General features: G+C 37.4%; 1 protein-coding gene across 3 annotated transcripts in view; it reads left to right on the top strand.

Moving 5' to 3' along the window:
• Positions 1-19,520, top strand: part of CCDC148 (coiled-coil domain containing 148) — a 78,165-nt gene that overhangs the window by 21,761 nt on the left and 36,884 nt on the right. The window contains exons 3-10 of one of the 3 annotated variants that reach the window (XM_037398369.1): positions 1,918-2,039; positions 6,659-6,762; positions 7,404-7,486; positions 7,646-7,809; positions 8,072-8,167; positions 8,258-8,439; positions 16,062-16,200; positions 18,331-18,537. In XM_037398369.1, coding sequence (XP_037254266.1) covers positions 1,918-2,039; positions 6,659-6,762; positions 7,404-7,486; positions 7,646-7,809; positions 8,072-8,167; positions 8,258-8,439; positions 16,062-16,200; positions 18,331-18,537 — 1,097 coding nt within the window. Of the gene's footprint in view, positions 1-1,917; positions 2,040-6,658; positions 6,763-6,901; positions 6,992-7,403; positions 7,487-7,645; positions 7,810-8,071; positions 8,168-8,257; positions 8,440-16,061; positions 16,201-18,330; positions 18,538-19,520 lie in introns of those variants that run through there. The other 2 variants (XM_037398371.1, XM_037398370.1) reach the window with 2 other exon arrangements.

The raw sequence follows: 19,520 nt of genomic DNA on the forward strand, positions 1-19,520 counted from the left end.
CGCCCTGCTGCTCATGTGTGTGGACATTGATGTTGCTGCCTCAAATGACTCCTAGCGGACCAGAAGCGATTGCAAGCCTTTGGGAGCAGTAATGAAGGAGTAATAGGCTTAGGAGGAAGAACTGAATGAGCGGCTTTTTCAGAGGGTTTGGCAACAGAGCTTTTACTACTTTGAGCGTGGAATTACATTCCGTGATCTCTGCTTGTAATAAAAATAAATATGGAATTACATTCCATGATCTCTGTTGGAAGAAATCTCAAAAAAAACGGAAAAAAATGTTCACATAAAATCTTGCTGACTTAGGGATGGGAACTTTAAATTTGGATTGATGGGACTAAAAGCACACAGATGAACAAAGCCACCTGAAAGTGTAAAAACTGGGAGAAAGGAGATTATTCATACTAAGCTCATAGAGGAGATCAAATGGAAGAAATTAGTGGATCAAACTACAGAACATTTTTTGTGTAAGGTATATAGAGAATAAAAAAGTAGTCATAACACAAGATCAAAGCTATAACCTGGTTAGCATTACACTGATTTGATGGAATAATTTGCGTGTTGAAAAAATGAGTGGCCAAAAAAAGCAGGATTAACAAGTAGGAGGAAAGTAGGAAGCCTTCCTCTAGGTAGCTGGTGTACCCTCTCAAGTTCAGACAGTGGCAACTGCAAGGGATTGCCTGTGGAAACTGTGGATGGTGATTACAGGGGAAGAAAGATGAGATTCTGTTTTGATGGGAGTCTGGCGCAGGCCAATAAGCTAGGAAAAAAGGTTGATTAATATTAGGCAGCTATGTATCTGAGGTTACCTTGAGAGTGTTTCTCTTTTTGTCTTGACAAATCTTGTTCAGATAGGATTTACAGGCTTGGTTTTCTGGATTCATTCTGATACGGCTGCTGGTGTTCTCAGTCCTTGGCTCACTGAGTTTTAAGTGTATGTGTATATGTAATGTTTGTGATTAAAGTGACCATGTAATGGTGGAAGTGATCATTTTCAGGAAGTTGGTGAAGGGGAAGAGAAAGGTCGTGGATTTAGGAACTTGAACGTAAGCCCAAAGGACTCCTCTGGTAAACTCGAAGTAACTTGTTTGGGGAATATGACAATCTCTCAAAGAACTTGCAATGATCCTTTTACGAAGTTTATCTTCACTGTGTGGTGAAAGACCAGCTTGGTTAAATCTTTATTGACATCAAATGCTTCTTCAGGAAACCTGCTTCCTCGGGGTTTGTTTGGACAACAGTCTTTCAATACTGTCACGATCTTTCAAATACTGATGATAGGACTGCAGAAAGTGGACATTATAATCCCTACTGCTGGCAGCAGACACCAAGTATGATGTTTCCCTTGCAAATTAGTGCCTTTCTCTCTTTATGAGGATGTACATTGGGGGCCGACAGAAGTTTAACAGATCAATTACGCTGTTCCTATGGCTGGAGATTCAATGGGAAATGTAGCTGCAACTCATTCTGTTTACATATAATTAGTAGCTTATATACCTTTTAGAAAAAAATTACTTCTTTTGCTCAATCTATAGAATACAATATATACTGAGGTAATTTTCCAATTTGTGAAATAAGAATGCATATATTACAACTTACGTATTTCTGTACTAGAAATTACTAAAATTCCAGTAAACTCAGTTTGAAGTGAATTATTCTTTAAGTTTCCATATAAAAAACCTATTTAATATAAACTCTTTTTAAATAGACACATGATTAATGTTTCTTATATGATTTGTACTAGCTTATGTTTGTTTCAAATTCTTATTCACCAACACACAATTTCTTTGTTACGGAAACTTCTAATGCTTAAAATACACTGTTTCTAATTTCTATCTATAATACTTTCATTTTATGACTCACACTTAAAATATTTCTCCAGTATTTGAAATGACTGTATGTGTTTTATGTGATAACTAGGAAATCTGGTGTTTCCGATGAGGAATGGTCTTTGCAGCCAGAAGTATAAACCTGTTGACTACAAACATCTACATGAACTTGCTGCAGAAGAAAAGTTGACATCTGCAAAAATTCAATTAAAGGTATGATTTTTATATTATTTGTAATGTGAATGATGTTAAAATTCAGTGATCATATTTCTTTTCACTGCCCCAAGGAATCTGAGAACGGGTAGGGATAAATTGCTGTAACAGTGTTTAGCAAAGGGGGCCAAAAGATGAGAGTCTATCACAGTCAGCCATATTGTGATTTGGACACATTAATGTCAAAGTGTGGAATTTCTTTGAATCAGAGATGCAAAATATGTGTGGGATCTGCTTCCCAAAAAGACAGGAAAAGTTTGTATTTGAGCGCTTTGAGGAAATTCAGCCAGACTCATTACATAAACCATTCAAACTATGGGGGGTAATGAAGAATTTACAAGGATAAATGGGAAGCGGGGGTTCATCCAGAACAAAACAAAACAAAAAAAATAGGAAGTGAGGATTTCCAAAAGTCAGGTGGAACTTCAGTGCTGCACAAACACAGCTCTTCTGCATCCAGAGGTACCTCGGTTTGAGAAACAGCTTAGCTTTCATGTGACTTATTTAGCTGCTGGACCTCAGGGTGGAGGCGTTCCAGTGCCTTTGTGGCACACATCTGCAACTGGGATGATGTCAGCGCTTGTAGACCTGAGCTGGCTGCTGAGACTTGGTTGCATTGCAGGTTCCAGTACATTGGCCAGCCACTGTGCATCACCATGTAATTAGCAATCAAGCTAGGCAGTGTGAGTTCAGAGACCTACAGTATTGGGGAAATCACAGTGGCTTTGACAGCAGCCAGACCTCATTGGGTAAAACCAGTCTGGTTAAATTGGGGTAGCTTTTAAAAGATGATGTGCTTGGGTATCTTTGTATCTCGCTTCCTTGTGTGTTCTCTATGAATTACGGTATTGCCTGACTTGTCAGTCTCAGTTGCATACAACATTGGAGAGCTGATGATTTTTTATTATTATTATTTTTATTAGTTTTTTAAAAAATATGTGCCATTTTGAGCAGGTAGTTCTGATTGCTTCCAACTTTACCTACAAAACAACACAGAATATTTTTGTGAACAAGCTCCTTAAACAGCAAACCCAAATATATGAGAAGACTGCGGCTCATCTTCACTTCCATCCAGCTGTACATTAAAAAGTTTGCTTAGGATTTTTCAATGAGCAGAAAATAACGTATTTTAATCTCAACATGTTAATCTCTTGAGAAGAGAAATTCTTTGAAGCCTATTTATGAGTTTAGGTTTTTTCCATACAGCTTATCATCATGCTATGTTTATTAAGCCACAACATAATTTGAAGTGTTGCACTTCTGGTTTTTAATGGGACAGCCAAGACATAAGTGTTCTTTTACACTGAGTTGTGCGTAGGTACTTGTGTATTGCAACCAGCTGGGGCAGGGTTGGCAAGCGAAGGTGGTTAGGAATAAACAGGTCTTGGGTTTAGCTGTGGATGGTCCAGAAGCATTCTTTGGATTTATATTTTTAAGAGCGTCCCTTTAAAAAAATGTGCTTTCTTTGAAGGAAAGTATATGTCAAACTGCCACAAATGCAGATGTCCAAGAAGTCTCCAACCTCTCTGGAGTGTGTGTGACTGGCTCTGTATGTTTTCCTTTTCATTTGAGTGGAAATAGTGTAAAACTTTGGTTAGTAACACTGTGGAGGGTAACTCCTTGTGAGAATGGAACTGCTTTGAGTGTGTAACTGTTTCACTGATGAGTGTCACGTGTTTAAAAAAAATAAGTGGAATTCACAGGAGGAAGTGATTTCTGGAGAAATTGACACTGATAGACATTCAGCTGAGGGAGTTCCTTTAGGCTGAGAAACAAAACAGAACAGGAAAAAAATTACCGATTTGATACAGACCCCTCCAGCAGTAACATTATTTGAATGCTGTTTCAGAAAACTGCAAATCCAGCATAAGGATAATACAGCTTGGTATGCTTAACCTGTGCTGACATGGCAATTTATTATCTCACCAGTCCTTGGCCATTCCTCTGAACAGTTGCAATTTGTGGATGGCTTTTGGGATGAAAGACTGCTGAAGAGTATAGAAACTGCAAAATGCAGTGACTAAAGTTTTCTTGTGTAGATAACTAAGGGACCTGATCAGATGATGTCTTTGACATGTATAAAACATTTAGTTCTTTGAACAGAAGTTATTAAATACATTGGTTAGCAACATAATATAATTTTCTTTTTGTTCTGATGCTGTTTCTTAAATCTTAGTAAATGGAATATGCACAGTGCCAACAAGCATAAGTTACTTACACACTACTGTTCGGAAGGCCTTGCAACAGCAAAGGGGGTTGCTTGTGCACCCCCTGTCTTTGTATTTAAAACAGAAAACGGTGACAGTGAATGAGAGAAAAAACATATATACTTTATAGTATTGCTTCCTTTATTGCATGTAAGTATAATATATCAAAAACTCTGGCAGAATTCATAGATTTGCAGTACAAAATTACTGAACTCATTCAAGCTTTAAACTAATTTTTCGTCATCTATCTTTTGATATTTCACATTTTCAATGTTTTCCAACTGAGTAGGTAGTAAAATATATATGCTGAAAGCTCCACAGAGAATAGAATGTGTTCCCACCTACCACTTTTTTGTTGCTGATTCAGGCTATCCAAATTTTGAAGTGCTGGATTACTCCTCCGTTGAGGTAGAACCAAAACAGCAAATGATAACCAGTTGTTGACCATTTAAGAAAGAAAAATACAGCATATACAGAAACAAAGCTAGTATTGCAGCAGTCATACATAAATGTCATTGCTGTTGCTATAAAATAATTTCAAGAGCATATTAAACTTCATGTACAGATCTACTTCAACTTTTGTTTCACTTCAGTTTTAGAATTGATTTAAAGATGTATGTATTTTCAGATTACTTTAAATACAGTATTCTGTTTGCTGAAGTCTGGGTTTAAGCACCTAATGGTAATCATGAAGAAGCTATAAATAACTTAAAACATGAAAATACGTAAGCAATAAAAATAAGGAGACATTATCTTTGCTGCAAAAGCATTGTAACGTACTGATTGAAAGCATAAACCAGGTGTTTTCAAACTCTCTTATAGTACAGCCACATATGCAGCTTCCTATAAACACCTTTTTTCTCATTCACAGTGACATAATCTCTGCACAGCATCTATTGCAACTTCTTACCCAAATAATACTGCTGAAAGCAGGTTTGCTGCCGAAGTGCCGTGGGTTAACCACATTCTAGTTGTGGTTCTTCCTTATGTGACTATCTAGAAACCAGATATATTAAACTCAGATTCATTTGAGAGATGTTTCGTGTTTCAAAATTTTAGGTATTTTGTTTTAAAGTAAGATTTTAGCTTTATTGGTGGGTGAATGAGAGGCTGTGATTCAAGAAGTGGGATTCTTGCTTACCTGTGCGTGAGTGCAGCAAAGAAAAGTTCTACAACTTTCCTCTCTGAGAACGGACTGGTATCGCTGCCCAGCTGGGGGATGGATCCGTAGGGGTTTGCGCTCTGTGGTTTTATGCAGGGGAACGCAGAGTGGGTGATGTGTGTGGTTTTGTCCAGCTTTCACCAGACAAGAATGTTAACTAAGCATTTTAAGCAGAGCAGATTACTTCCACCTGAGGCGAGTAGGAAACCAGCATTTTTGACTCAGAGCATCGTTTCTTTCCTGAACTAGATGTGGAGCGAGATCTTTATCATTTTTCCCTGTTATGAGCTAGGACAAGAGTTTCCAATTTTTTTTTTTTATTGTCTTGCTACCATCCTGCAGTAGAATAATGTATCTGCATGAAGGGAGAAAAAAAAAGAAGAGGGATGTGAACTGTGGGAGCCTCTGGAATCAGAAGGGGTTTTGCAGCGCTATAAAAATTTGGCTGGGGCAGGGATGAGGTCAGGTGTTGTGGAGGAAGATGGTGGCAAGGCAGCAAAAAGAGGAGTGGGAAAGGAGCCAATTCTAAACTGAAATGCTGCTTTGTCCAGAGTATCCACTGAGAGGCCAGGAGACAGTCATGGTGGCAGGAGGATGAGAGATAACTGACTTGTCTGTCTCAGGGGCTTCTGACAGCCACAGGTGACTTCTGATCCTTTTTCCTTCATTGCTGGTTGGCCAGAGTCATCTGGCTACCACTTCATCAACCTTTCCCTGATGGATTTTCCTCTAGTTCAAGCAGTAATTAATCTACCTTCTATTTTACCTGAAGTTGGAAGCAATGTTTTCATGAAGCTCTCGGACAGTTTCAGAGCACCTTTAATTGGATAAATTTTGAAAAGCTATCTTTTTTAGTAATCGGTTTTTGAAATTCTTCTTCTTGAAAGACAGAGTTTCACTCTTTTATATTCCTACCTGTAAGAAAGTGTATTTTTCTTTCTCCTGCTCATCTTCCCCCTTTCACCTCCTGTGAAATAGGGATGGGAAAGAACAGGAGAAAAAAAGGAAAGAAGAAAATGAACTGCATTTTTTTCACTTTCTCCTCTAATTTAATTGTGATTTGAAACAGAATAGTTTTTTTTCCCCATGAAAATTGGTTACATTTGAACCTGTTCTTTAGAAAAACACAGTTTTGAAAAAAGGTTCGCCATTCTGTAATTTAAAAGTTTCTAGATGAGGGCATTTGATGAGGCTATTAAACAGATTCAAAATATTGTATTGATACAAAAAGCTATGTTTTTTTCCTGCAGATTAAAAAAATTGAGCAAGTTTCAAAAATTAACAAAGAGCAAATGCTACTGAAACAGCATCGGCAAGTATGGTGGCAAGAGCATAAAAGGCTGAGTGAGAACAGGTAAGAGCTGAGGAATCTTAATTAGTCATTGTTAAAGAAACACTTCAGTAGATGGAGATTCTGGTGTGGCACACTTGATTCAAGTGACATTAAGAGGAAAATATTAAAATACCTGAACCGAAGATAATTTTTTGTGCAGGGCATGAAACCTTGTGATCTACATTGAAAGGGAACATTTACATGACAAGACATAAAGGGTGGTGAGAAGAATGGAGTTGATGCTTGTTCTGTATGTACCTCTGCATGACGATCTAAACATAGCTGTTTAGTTGACCTACCAACATCTCAAAAGCATTTATTTGTAAGAGTATCAGAAGTATTCAGATGCTTTTTCATTCCTTCAGAGTCTGTCTCTAGATGTGCATATTGAGTTCACGCTTATAACTGGGAACATTAATAGTGTTCTTGTCTATTAGCTTGTGTATTGTATGTACAGCAGGTCAGTGATATCACCTTTAATCTTAATGAGCTCAGAGGTTGGCTTCCATACTGCCTTCGTGTTCAAGTCTGCACTTCATACCTTCCCAGGCAAAAAATCCCCCTTTTTACTTAGTTATTAGAGTATTTGAGGCTTATCATTCTTGAAAACTTAATGAATAAGAAATTAAAGCTTCTGTAAAACTCATATTCATACCTTTCAGGCAAAAAGCAGAAGCAGAAATGAAGACTTTTCTTGATGAGGAAAGCCATAAGCACAACTTTTTTTTGGATATGAGGGACTTGGGTGAGAATTCTGTATTCGTTTCTTGATTATGTATTGTAGTCAAAATTATCTTAAATATTTGAGTTTTTAAATCTGTGGCCTGACAGATTTAGGTTTAGAAAGCACAGTGCTGTGTAATATTTTGTGTTTGAGAAAGCTTTGTGTTTCATTTGGATGTAGAACATAAATTATCGAAGGAGCGGGATACATACCAAAGAGATACTGTAGTTCCTGTCTGGCAACTAAAAGAGCATTTGAAATTCAGGCTGTCTGAAGTGCAGCGTTGCCTCTCAGAAGAATCTTGTCTGAAATCTAAGATCGATCCGGTTGAGGTGTTACAGCAGGTTGGTATTTTAACTTTTATTTTTACAATTTATTATCACCGTATTTTTAGCATATTCATGTATTTTTGTGTAATACTTTGAGGCGATAACTCACATTCAGAGTATCCAGTAATCTCTGTACTTGCTGTAGTGTAAATCTGCTTCACTAAAATCTGTAAAAGCATAGCAGTATAGAACTGGAAATCAGGGTTTTTGTTTCTGAATAAGAGCTTTCATACTGTAAAAAAATAAAGTAGTAACAGTAACATATTTCATGAAATAGATCAAATTTGTGAAGAAGCAACAGAAGGCAATTTTGGAATTCCTTATCCTTGAAAGTCTGGCTTTGGAAAAAGAGCTTGAAGACTATATAACAAAAGTAAGCTTTTCTTATATGTTTAATTGGTAATTTTGCAGAGAGAAAATATAATGCAGAGTACTCTGCTCAGTAGCATTTTTTTCATCACAGGTATTAGTGCATTCTTTTGAAGAGGAAGAAGGACTTTTCCTTGAAGTTCCTTCAGCACTACTGTCTCTGGAATGCCCCTACCCTGATTTGAAGGCCTTAGTTATTAATGAATACCGAAAGCTTGCAAGTGGGTACTGGTCTAAGCTTCAAGAGATTGATCAACAGTTAAAAGTTTTATATAGGTAATGACATCTGTTTCTGGATTTTGTTTGTTGGATACAAAATAAGTAACTGTAATGTATTTTGTAATCCTGCAGTTGCCTTTACCATTAGCATTGGTTATATTTGATGTGGAACAGAGGATAGTTGAAGAGGATAGTTGACATATTGCCCAGCTCTCTGGGGTTAAATAGTTGGTAACTGTTTACACAGCTGAGAGAACTGAGGCAGTCCTTCAAAAGCTCTCATCTGAAATAGTAAGCAAAATGTTTTGTGGATCAAAGAACAACAGTCTGGTATGCATCAAATGTCCTCTTCACATGCTTTTGTATGAATAGAAATGATTCTTTCTGGTGGTAATTACACTATCAAATTTATGTCAGAGTACAGTCTTTGAGAGAGATCTAGAATGTATTTGCCTGTAAAGCAGATAAATAGGTCCCATCTTTTCACAGATTTTAGATTACTGCAGTAAATTCTCATCACAAAGAAATTTTAAAAATGTATGTCGTTCTGATTCGGAGTAAAGGAAAGGAAAGTTTTCTTTCTAAAATGAAAGAAAAACTAAATGAAAAAGTTTACAGAAAGAACATAAATATTCAGAACGATCTAGAAATGTTACGTACCTATATATAAATAATATTAATCTTAGCTTTTCTGCGGAGGCTAACTTGAGTCCAGGAGATACTGAGTTGCAGGTACTGGACCAGCCTTGACTTCTTTTTGCCATCTGCTGGTATTCCTCTGGCTTAGAATGGCATCAGGTTTTAAGAAGACTGGGAATAGGAAGGTCAATGAAATTGAAGCCTGGGCAGAAGAAACCAGGGAGAGCAGGAAAGTCCCTAAGTTTCTGTGGTAAAACAATCACACGCTGCTGCTAAATCTCCCTCTTTTTCTATATACACCTACAGTGCACCTATAGTACAATACTTGAATTTTCTGCCATTGCTGCTGAAATAGTTTGGGGGTGCTTAAACCAGTTTAAGATGTTGGATCCCATAGAAAGTAACGATATAATCTACTTATCTTTTTTGTAAATTGTACAGATACTCTGTAGGTGGTTCTTCTGTTAACTCAAACCTATTATTACTGTAATGTCCTAGCTATTATAATGTGATACTAATTAAAAATTGTTCTGCTCTTACCCATATTTATAGCATTTTATTAAGCAGCAAGTGGCAAATTTACAGTAGTTCCTTTGCTGTTGTCTCTGATATTTTGTTACAGTTGCTGTTATGGAAGAAGTTTTAACAACCTCTATGAGAAAATCTGTGACAAATACTGAATCATTATGTATGTACATAGTCCTAGTGGTTTTGATTAAAACAGTATTAAAGTTTATGGTCAACACAATTTTGGTGAAAATTTACACTTTTAAATTCTTGATCCACACAGCATGTGTGCTTCTGAATAATAGACAAACATCTATATAGGCAACAGAATCTATGGAAGCAGCTAAAAATCTAGCATGATATTTTCATTGACCATATGCTAGGTTTGAATTTAGGTCCTGACCTAGCTAATTTTGTACTGATAGTTAAGTAACATCAAGACTTAAGGATAAAATACCATATTTGTAAGGGAAATAAATCGTCTGTAGTCACGAAAACTTAGGCAGTGGTACTTTGAAGGAATTAAGTTATGAAATGTAAATGGGGAAAAAGAAATGGATGTAGCTGGAAGAAATGCTGGTGGTAGTGGCAGTGATAGCAATCTGCTGGTGGAATATCAGGGTAGGTTGTGTAGGACAATTTACCCAATTTGGATCAGTGGATGCCAGTATTGTTAGCTGGGAATGTATGAAATCATAAATAAACCATCAGCAATTATCTTGGGTATTTTGTTTAAAGCCAAATTGTGGGGTTTTTTGTTTTTGCCTTCTGGTCTCCAAATCTTTAATCTATTGCTCATTTATGTTTCTGTGATTTTATCCACAACAGTGTTAAAAATGTATTTTCAATGAAAAAAAAGCAAGACTTTGCTCTTGTAGCATTGCCTACTTCTGAGATCTGGGTTTTGTAAGAGACATAACACTCTTTGTCACTTCTTACATATATATGGCTAATTTACATTAAAATATTGTATGAGTTTGCAGAGATACAGCCTTGTGATTTAAGTATTCTGTAATTCATCAAGATAACTTTGATCCAACTAACAGAGATAATACTGTCAAAAATTGAGTGACAGGCTTTTGCCCTTGGTATGTATCTACTGTACTGATTAATACAGCCTTAGTGAAGCCTTTGCAATTACTGTCATTGCTCTATACCCAAAGATACCAATACATTTTTTTCTCATTTTTGTAATTTGAGAAGTTGTTCAGTAGAACAATATGATTATATGATAACTTAGTCACTTCATCTGAGCATTACTTCTCTGTTGATACTCATCTCTCATCATATGCCTGAATGTACACTAAAGAAACCCTAAGATAACCCTAGTCTTCTGGTGTTAACACATCTCATTGTTTAACTGTTCAGACTGTCAGGAATAAAAAAATTTGGAAAATGTGCATAGGTTTTCCAAAGAAGAAAAATGAGAATAAGGTAATATTCTGGTACGATATATTCTTTATGTGCTTTTCAGTCCTACTAGAATGCTCATTACAGTGTTACTGCTTTTAGAAACTGGAGCACTAATATAGGATTATAATGTTTTATAATCTAAATTCACTTTTTATACTGCTGCTAAAACACAAATTTCTGTCTTGTCCCACAGATTGTGGACTTGGAACTGATGTGTTTATTGTAGCTGGTAATTCTCTAAGCACTGTTATATTTTGCCACAATTTCCAAGCATGTCTGAATTATTTAAATAATTGAAGGATGAATGGAGTATTGCATATTCAGCACTGTAGCCTCTGCAGCATCCTTTCAAATGAATGGGGTATTAGGACCAAGTCAAGTAAATTTAGTTCCTCTTTTCAGGCCTATTACCAGGATGTTTCTGGTACAACAATCCGCAATGACATAATTAATAGTCAGGTGAACATCTCACTTGATGGTATTGTTGCATTCTGTGTATCTGCAGATTCAACAAGACTGCAGTGCAGCGAGGATACATTGCTATTGCAAAGAGTATGTGGGGATTATAGGGTGGAGAGGGTAGCTTCCCTTCAGAGTTGTTTATATTCTTCACAAAGTGTAAAGCCATGGATTAATGCTGGGTAAATCTGTTTCAAAGGAAGCAGCTGCCTCAGGGTTGTTGAATGTAAGACAATTGGTGTCTCAGTTCTGAAACAAAATAAAGATTGTACTGTTTTCTAGCAGGATGATACATACAAGTAAAGCAAGCACTACATTTAAAATTTGGGTCATGTATTCAGCCTTGTAAAAGTTTGTCAATATCTTCACACTGGAGAAGCCTGCTATTAGCTTAAATATTAATGTAAAACGTGTTGGCACTTTTCAGACTTGTTTTAGATGAGATCTTCCTTTCTGGAATTTTACAAAAGTTTAAGTGAGTTGACATCTTGAATTCATCAGGCAGGATATTTTGAAATTCTCCATGCATTTAATAGTTACAAATACGCTGGGCTTGGATCATGCAGCCTTTTTTTTTTTTTTTTTTGGGGGGGGGGGTGGCTCTTTGTCTATGAACAGCTGACAAAATCTCAGCACAGCTGACACATTTTGGCAGAGCTCACAAACCAAGGCATTGGCAGTTTGTCCCTACTTAAAATAAACTACTTGTAGCTGTAGCTGATCGCTCCCCAGAGTATCTTTCACAAACCTTAATTTCTTCATTTTATTCCTGAGTAGAGATGCACTGTTATCTGGCTGTCAGAGGAATATGCAAGTCAGAGGGAACCCTGGGAGACAGGTGACATGCAGGAGGCAGAAACTGATGCAGCAACTGGTGCATCTGTCCTTGTGTGCTGAGAGGCAGAGGAGATCCCCAGACTGGCCTTCAGACCACAGAATCTGTGGGTTTCCTTGCTCTCAAGTTCATGGTGTAATGGTTCCTGACCAAGATGTCTTACCTCTGCCTTACTCTTCTGGTAGACCGAAGACCCATATTTGTTCCTGTATGGTCAGAAATACCTAAGGTAGATTTTGCAAAAGAAAATCTCAGCTCTTAAAACTGTCTTGTTACTGTCACTGAAATAATGTGTTCAAATGGCACCGTACTAAGGTGTATCAGGACTCGCAGAAGAGGATTACTGATTTCTTTCAGAAATTACATGAGGTAGTTTAAAATCCAGCAGTCAGAAACTAGTAAACACTCTTAGGATGGTTGGTACTCCCTCTGAGTAAAGGCTAGCAGGGGTTTATGGTTGTTCTTCTAATAAAAAAATATTGGGGCTGGAAAGACAAGAATGCTAGGTGTTATCTGAAGAAAAAAATCTTTTTTTGTACTTGCTTAGTTCAGCATCGGTAGGAGCAGTAGCAGTGAAGAATATTTAAATCGTAGCGAAAAATAATTTTGTCCATTAAAGCTATTCTTCAGAAAGCCTATAGCTCAATATCAAATTATAACACAGAGATTCTAAAATTAATAGATGAACTGATTTCATAGAAAAGCTCCCTCTAGAGAAAAGGGAGGAGTTTAAAACATTAATTTCTGAGGATCAATTGCAAGAATTTCTTCTTAGATGCAGTAAATGCTGCAGAAGTAGCACATCTTAACAGTACCAACTCTGTGTCAAAGCTCAGGGACTCTTGTCTTTGGAGAACTGTGTCTGCTGTTCAAGCCCTGAAGCTTGAAGGTTAGAAGATACTACTGCAACTGTGCCCTCCTTGAAGGATTCCTTAGCCCAGTTTCACTTTCTGGGGCGCTATTTCCTCTTTAGACTTAGCATGCGAAAAAACCCTCAGCTCAGACATCTATATTCATTGTCTGTCATGGGAAATTTAAGCAGTCACCTATAAAGAAACACTTGGATTGCTATTCTGCTTTTGCTAAAGTAATTTCACTTTTTATGTTGTCTCCGACATTTGCTTGATAGCTGTCAGTTGCTGCAAATAAACTTTTTGCAGGAGCTAGATCTTGTCTCTGCCATGTTTCAAAGCCACCTCCATTTCTTTTCATGATGGCTGGATTTAATAGCAAACAGCTGGGTCCTAGAAATAGTTTGTCAGGTATTTTATACAGTTTATAAGAAGATAAAGGAAAATAGGTGGGAAGTATGAATATCTCTGTCATCTAAGCTTGTAGAGGGAAAGCTGCCTCCTTCTTCAAGTTTATTAATTTTAGCCTACTGACGAGTCTCCAAGTCAGGATTATTACTATAGTGTTCCTAGTTCTAAATCTGTACCTGCACAAGTGGTGGGGAGCTTTTCCATATGAGCTTGCACTGCTGTGCTGTAATACATCCCCACACAGCGAGTGTTTGAAGTCTTGTGCAATTGGGAAGTCAAAATGTGCAAAAGGTAAGGTAAGGTATGGCATACTGGTACTTTGTATACCCCGCTCACCGCTGCTGGGAGTGCTCACGGCAAGCTGCCTGGCTGGTGTTCTTTTCATGAGAAGTTAGGTTGTTGCTGGTTTTTATTAGCTACATTTTGTGAATTATTCCAGAGCTGTCAATAAATGCAGACTGTGCACCCTTCCCTCACACGTAAAAGCAAAGACTGAAGTGTCAGTGTCCACTCTTTGTCCTGTCCTGTCATTCTGCTACCTCTGGACAACTTAGTCTTTTTTAAAGTTAATTAATATAAAGTTAATAAAAGTTACTTTCATTTTGCTCCACTGATAAACAGATAAGCTACTCAAAGGCACTACCACAGAGGGCCAGCTGAAAGTTAGTGGTTAGTATTTTCTTGCAAAACACCCTCTCATGGCTGGGATCTCTGTATATGATACAAACGTTATTACTGCAGAGCTGTCTTTTGATGTGTTTGTGGCACTAATGGCCATGACAATGTTACTGAGTTTATTGAAGGAGGTAGGATGTGATTTCTCCTTACCTGGCCATCTTCACTGTGATGCTGTTTGCATAAAAGACAAGAGTAACTTTCAACATTTATTCAAAGAAAAGCAAAATACAGAAAAAATGTACACACAGAGCGCGAGAAACAAGGCATTTGTTACTAGGCAAGAGTAATTACAATGTTTCCTCCTATTTGGTGATCATCAAGGTCCCACCATTCTGATCCTGGAATAATGATTCTGCACTGAAAACATTATTGTAAATGAAGAATCATTTTTGTTTCATGCAAGTCAGAAGATGAAGAATTGAAGTGGGGAGGAAAGAACCTCTGATCACTAGCTGTCTCCAGAAAGATGGGTGAAGGTTAATTCCCTCTTAAGACCATAAGGGTAAAGATAAAGCCCAGTAGTCTCCCTGAAGAAAAGTATAAAATAAATGCCTTTAGGTAGGTGAAGATAAGTGAATCTCTGTCCACATTTGTGCCAGAAGTGCCAGTAGAGAGGAGAAAAAGGTGCAGTGCTTGTCATCGAGAGATCGGGTTCCCTTGCCTGACAGGGTATGACTTTGAAAACGGTTTGTTGAAACGGGACGTTGTGTCTTTGCATTCTTGTGATCGGTCTGTAGGTGAAGCTTTCCATTTCTTAAAATCACAGTTCTAGGGACATCTTCTTGTTCCTTGCTTTGGTGTCCCAAAATTTTGTACAACAGTGGTAATACACTGTGGTTTTACTGTACAATGTTTTTTAAAGAGAAGTTGTATTAAACTGGATTAGATAATTTTTTTTAATACTTCTTTGCTCTTCTCTTTTTAGAGATAATGATAGGTCATATAAAATTTAGTTTAATATTAATTACATATAAGCATCTCACAAAAAATCTCCTTTTTTAAGTACCTGGTATTTCTGTCTGCCTAAGGATAAAGTTCTAATACCTTACTGAATGCAGTGCTATTAAATACCGAGGCACCGCTGCTGGCTCAGAAGTCTGAGAGCTGTGAGTTTGTGGGGGGTAGAGCCATATGACTGCCACCTTTTAATTTTCCCTAGGCTTTCAGTCACTTTTGAAAAGAGATCAATGGGATAGAAAGACCTTTTGGTCTGACTCGGTGTTGCTGCTCATACGTTAATGCTGACAATGAAAGCCTGACGTTAATCCCTTCAAGGCCAAGAGTTCAGATTGAGGGTAAAATCTAATCTACTAAATCCAAACCTGTGGTACTGTTTTAGTTCGGTGTTTCTTGCGGCTCCAGTTTTCTGAAATACATGAATGCATACTGATTACTACACCTTCTATTTTAAAAAATTCTGAATCTTAATGCCTTGCTGATGAGTTTTTGGCTGTCAGAAGTTTGTTTTTAAACTAGCTCCTCATTTAGCTGCATACAGGTGTTATCACTTCATTTTGATCATTTATTTAGTGCTTGGTGGTAGAGACTGATCATCTTTTTCACATTGCATTTTCTGCATGGTGTGACTATTCATTAGTGTAATGCATTTAAGAAACACAGTATCATTACGCAATAAAAAGCCAGGTTAGAAAAGGAGCAATTTGCTTGAATGATGGCACAATAAATGTTCACATTAGAAAAGCAATATAGTTTTGCTTTGTTTGATTGTAGTAAATTAAATTTCTCTGCTCTGGTCCAACATCCAGTTTGGAGGTTCAGGATTGCGAGCCCACTGAAAGGTTAGGCCTTTAAAAATAAACTAGAACCAAACACCTCCTCTTCAAATGTTCAGTTATGCTAGGGCTGATTGTTTTGTGTTTCTGTAGGAACACTGAATGGACAGAAGAAGTTCAGTGGGTTTTTCAGACTGTTATCAATCAGTATCCAGGCAATCTCCAGAATAGGAGGACTTTGTACCTGGATGTGCTGCAGAGATACCTTCCTCACAAATCCAGGCATGAGCTGGTCAGTGTTGTTTTAAATGTTAGATCAATTATATAAATTCTTACATTAATCAAGTAGCAAACATTTGTATTAAAGAACATTTATCAAAGTTTTTTATTTTAAAATGTCTTAATTATGAATTTTATTCTGCGCAGTGAAGAAGGGATGTCCTGGTTTTCAAAATCAGTGAACTTGAAAACCTATGGTTTCTTCAAAATAAACACTGTGGAGATTTTATAGTTCTGCATACTCTTACAGCTAAATTCACAAAATAAGTTTGTTACTGTTGCTTTTGCTGTACGGTTTTATAGTTATGTCATGCTATTCTGCTCCTCTTGGTGGTTTTATTTTTTATGAGGGTGTATAGCATTGTCATGCTATCTAGGAATAGTTATTTTAATTGGTCTGTGGCACATATGTAGCAGGAAGAGTGAAGAGTTATCTCCCGCTCTCGGGGAGAGGCTATTTTTGTATGCATAATGCCTTTCAAATTGATTGCTGATTCCTTTTACGCTCCACAGTGAATAAGCACATAGCAGCTAATAGAGAAACCTGTTTCAAGGCCAGAACACCTCAGGATGTAATAAGTAAAGTAGGCATCTTTTTTTAACTCTGCATGTATTTTTAGACCATCTGCTTCCTTGTGTTTGAGGGGTACCTAGTGCAAAGGAGTCACAGTGAAGTGGTACTAACAATTAGCATAGTTTCACCAGAAATAAAGTTCTTGTGGGTTTCAGAGCTTTTGCTCATGAGAACTGGGCTAAGTAATTATGTGCTTTGTACAGTGCAGGTATATTTTAAGGATAGCCATTATTAATGGGTCTCCCTAATTCTTTGAAGGTTCATTTAAAATGTAAATTTCTAAATTCAAAAAAATCATAGTTCAGCATTGAATTGGTATCTCTTAGTATGTATGCTAGCATGACAAATACAGAAATGTTAACACGGTACTAAGAATCTATTCTTAAAATGTTTGTGTTACATTAGAATCCTAAACTCAGAGTCGCTATGCCTTCTTCCCTCTGAAGATGAATGGATCAATGGACAAGCACTGACGTATCCAGTAGCAGCTCATCAGAGTGCTCTCACCTTTTAGATGTGCAAACTCTTTGTTCCCTTTCTTGCTTATAAGTGTCTTAGCTTTAGGTGCTTGCCAGCAAGGCTGACCTTGAGTTTGTGGCAGCAGCAACGGCAATGTGAACTTTCAATGTGGTGGCCTATGTGCATTTGACCAAAATGAAGCTCCAGGGGTAGTGGTACCACTTTATCTTCATCCAACTATGAACTGATAGGAATATCTGTGAGCTAGGGGCCAGATGAGTCAGCATCCCCCTGTCCCCTGTCAAAAGTCTGGAAATTAACATGAGGGATGGTCCCCTTGACACTTGTGAGGAGACAGCCATCTCTAGAATCCCCTTCATCCCTGTAACTTCTAGGTTTTGGGGATATAGAACAGGTCCAAGACTCTACTGCCTCAGTCTACACAGCCTTACCTGTTACTGCTTCTGTCAAAGTCTTAAGGCTTTAATGTCCTCAGGAGCCTAACCAAAGAAGGTGTATTTCAAACTAAACACTCACCATTTTCGATAGGTGGTGACATTGGTGGTGGCAGTATGCTGCTTGGCAAGCTAAAAATCTATTTCCACATTTCCTGTTAGAAAAGAAAAACTGAAGCTAATTCTCATCTGAACTGCATTTGTACAATTGCTTTAATTGGTGTTCTGTTTTTCTATAGATCATAATTGGCTATGAAGAGCCTCATCTTGCTAAAAGTGCTCAATATCTCTGAAGATGTGTTGAAGGAACCTACTTGCATTTTATGTACTTTAGGGCAGGAAGGAACCATTGCATGCCATTTATTTGTATTGCAAAAGCGTAGTTCAGAAGAGGACAGTGGGACATCAGGATACTGAAGTGCCATGCAGTACAGGCAAAATGGGGAAAGGCTGGAGTGGTATCACTACAAGCACTGGGAGACTGCAGCATACCTAGCACTTGACAGAATACTTTTGGGCCCTAAATTGTGGATTCCATATATTGGTGATATAATAGTTAAATCAGTTGTATTCAAGGTTTGCAAAAATGTCTACAATTATTTTATTTTATTAATGCATAGTTTTTAAAACTTTCTGAAATGCTTTGCTTTTTTAGGTTGCTCATGAGAAAGCTTGGGATCATTACCATTTCATTAGGAATCAGCGCAGAGTCTTGATATTAAATTGGGCTCAGGCTAGGAAAGCCTTTTTGCTTAAGGCAGTGACGACTGTTGCTGAAGCCTGTGCTGCTCGTGAGGCAGAAGTAACGTTGGCTAATACCAGGCAAAAGCAACAAGAGATTTGTGCTGATCTGAAAGCAAAGGTAGGTTCAGTTATAAATCAGTGTTTTACTGGTAAATTCAAAATGAAGTTACAGTGTTCAAGTGAAGAAAAACTAACTGAAACTAGCTGTCGTAATCCTGTTTTTACTGGCCTGATTTGTTTTGGGCACTTAGGGGAAAAAAGCAAACTATAATCTGTTGGTAGAGATCATTATGTTTGTGAAGCTTGACTTGCAAATGATTTTGAAGATACTCTGTTTCATTACCAATAAGGATCCTTGTTATTGTTTCAACTAGCTCTTGAACTTTTTTTGATGAAGAATTTCATTACCTAGCACACTTCAGGCCTTACTGTGAATTTTATACTGTGGGTATAATCTCTGTATAACTGCGATCACATTTATTTCGGTGGATTTTGAGCACCATTGAAGAGGTTGAATGGCATTTCAGTATTGGAAGAACAAGATTTGTTCTGCAGTGTACAATATGAGAGGGCATAAGCAAGCCACAGGAGTAAAGGTCTGGCATCATATTCCTTGGGTTCCTTTGTAACATTGGCAAGTCACAAAATATTTCTGTTTCTGTTTCTTCCTCATCAAAATTGGATTGATATAAATACTGTCTGAGGCTTAGTTCATAATTGCTTTTAACACGAGAATCCTCATAAGTGGAAGCAATATGTTCCATTCATCATCACCACCATTGTTTTTTTAGATTAATGCTAGTCTATTTTCAGAGAAGTAATGAATATGTCTTCCCTTCTGTTTATTTTTAAGAATGCTTTCTAAGACCTGAAAAAACGGATCCCATAACTTATTTGCCTTTGTTATGGAGTGTTGCAATATTCTGAAAAGCAATTTACTGTGTTAAGTGGTGAAAAAAGATAAAAATACCGGGGGGGGGGGGGGGGGGGGGGGGGGGGGGGGGAAGGGGGGGGGGGTGTTTAGGTAAGAGAATAGAGTAAAATAGGAGGAGCCTGGATGCAAAAGGAAACTGTTATGATGTTGATGCCTAAGGCATTTGT

The sequence above is a fragment of the Falco rusticolus genome, chromosome 8 (assembly GCF_015220075.1).
Source record: "Falco rusticolus isolate bFalRus1 chromosome 8, bFalRus1.pri, whole genome shotgun sequence".
NCBI classification, from domain to species: domain Eukaryota; kingdom Metazoa; phylum Chordata; class Aves; order Falconiformes; family Falconidae; genus Falco; species Falco rusticolus.